Source organism: Acanthisitta chloris, unplaced genomic scaffold (assembly GCF_000695815.1).
Source record: "Acanthisitta chloris isolate BGI_N310 unplaced genomic scaffold, ASM69581v1 scaffold39095, whole genome shotgun sequence".
Lineage (NCBI taxonomy): Eukaryota > Metazoa > Chordata > Aves > Passeriformes > Acanthisittidae > Acanthisitta > Acanthisitta chloris.
Genome location: NW_008674926.1, coordinates 1 through 2,037, shown reverse-complemented (window position 1 = coordinate 2,037; position 2,037 = coordinate 1). Strand labels below are relative to the sequence as shown.

The window sequence follows — 2,037 nt, the reverse complement described above, 5'->3', positions numbered from 1 at the left end:
CAGGCGAGCTTGGAGGCCATTCCCAGGAGGATCTCCAGCAGCTCCTTCAGCCTCAGGTGTGCTGGGGGTGGCACATCCACACCTGCCAGCTGGCAGAACCGAGCCAGGGGGCAGGAGAGGCGGGAGCTGGGCTGCAACGACTGCCAGGCCAGGAAGGCTGCGGCCGTGACCACGGGCACGGGGTGGCGGCCGGTGACCAGCCACGTCTCACTGGCCAACTCCACAATGCTCATTGTCCGGGCCACCAGCTTCTCCTTGTCCTCCTGGAATGGCACAGGGACGTTGCCTGTGGGCTTGAATAGCCGGAAACTGCAGGAGAAAAGAGGTTTGGGAAAAACACACCCTACTCCTGCTGCTCATGGACATCAGAAGGGATTCCTTCATGGAAAGGGCTGTCAGGCACTGGAACTGCCCAGGGAAGTGGTGGAGTCACCATCCCTGGAGGTGTTCAAGGAACAACTAGACATGGCACTTAGTCCTCTGGCTAGCTGATAATGTGGTGATGGGTCACAGGCTGGACTCAATAGTCCCAAAGGCCTTTTTCAACCTGGATGATTCTGAGATTCTGTGTGACTTATGGTACCTCCCTGAGCACCTCCCTGCCCTCTCCAAACAGAGGAGAATGGGGCAGGATGAGAATCACAGCCCAGGTGTGACAAGGGAGGTACAAAAGCCATCACAGACTGCGCACACAGCCATGGGCAGTGCGTGTGTCACACAGGTTGCCACAGCTGGTCCCTGCCCCAACCACAGCCACGTCCCAGCTGTTCCACCCACCCATGGAAAACACAGAGCTCCATAAAGGCTGAGAGGGACTCTGCTACCTGTTCAGGTGTGTCTTCACCAGGTCTGCCAGGCTCAGGGCAGGCACAGAGAGCTCCAGCTCCTTCTGGAGCCTCACGTAGACGCTGGCAAACAGCTCCTGCTTCGCATAGAGCAGGGAGCAGATGGTGCCCATGGTCAGGGGCCAGTTGTGCTGGCGACATGTCACGAACACACAGCAGCCTCCCAGCAGCTCCTTCTTCTCCAGGCTGACCAGGTGGAAGGCAGGGAGCTGGACAGCCCTCTGGAAGTAGGACACAGCTGTTTCCTCGAACACCGCTGGGAGCTGCAGGACTTTGCAGAGGTCCTGGACCCGCCGGATCCCTGTGGGAAGGCACTGCCCTCAGAGGTGGGAACAAGTAGCTTCTGAGACAAACCTCTCTCAGAATTCCATTCAGGCAGCATTCACCCAGCCCAGGCACAGGCACAGGAGCACTGCAGTCCCAGAGACAGCACCAAAACACCTCCCAGATACCAAAATGCCTCATCCTGGTGCAGGTGAGGCACCAAATGCCTTCTCCAGGCTCTGCCATCAGATCAAAGGCTTTTACCCCTTTTTACCATTGGAAACAAGTGAAACAAACTGGATCAGCAAGCAGAAAGGCTCAGGGTGAGGAGGGAACACTCTTACCTCGCTGCAGGCAGCGGCTCAGCTGCTCCTTCTGCCCAGTGCTCTGGGAATAGGCCACCTCTGGAAAACAGGGTTAGATCAGCCTTGCCATGACGTCATTTGGGCAACCAGATGTCCATGGAACTGGATTTCAGTGACCAAAACTGACAGGTCTCTGAGGGCACTGAGCTAGAGCAGCACAGCTAACAGTGAGGAGTGGGATCCCCCACAGACAGAACCAGCCAACAGCCTCGGGGCTGCTCCACGGCACTTACAGCTCTTACAAGAGATTTAAATGACACTTAGGTCACCTCTTTTAATAACAAAAAAGTATTCTACACTATAAACCCCTAATAAGGGATGTAAATGCCCAAGAGCAGCTCACCAAGGGCTCCAAGCCTAAATCCTGGCAGAGAAGTGCTGTGGGACTGACCCCGTGATGGGAAACCTGCTGGTGTCTGGGGGGGCTGGAGGGAGGGGGGAGCGCCGGTCCGACCGGGACATCGGAGACCCGCGGGGCCGGGGGGACACGGAGACACGGCTCGGGAGCGCTTCGCTGTTCACACCGACGCAGAGCGGCGGAGGCGCCTCGCACGGTCAGCTCT

The 2,037-nt window shown here is 57.6% G+C and overlaps 1 protein-coding gene across 1 annotated transcript in view; it reads right to left on the bottom strand.

Annotated features, from left to right (window-relative positions):
- The window catches only part of BRF2 (BRF2, RNA polymerase III transcription initiation factor 50 kDa subunit), a gene marked incomplete at its 5' end in the record, with an annotated part of 2,003 nt that extends 490 nt beyond the window's left edge, over positions 1-1,513 (bottom strand). The window contains 3 exons of the mRNA XM_009075520.1: positions 6-309; positions 825-1,146; positions 1,454-1,513. Coding sequence (XP_009073768.1) covers positions 6-309; positions 825-1,146; positions 1,454-1,513 — 686 coding nt within the window. The remainder of the gene's footprint in view (positions 1-5; positions 310-824; positions 1,147-1,453) is intronic.
- Between the last annotated feature and the right edge of the window lie 524 nt (positions 1,514-2,037).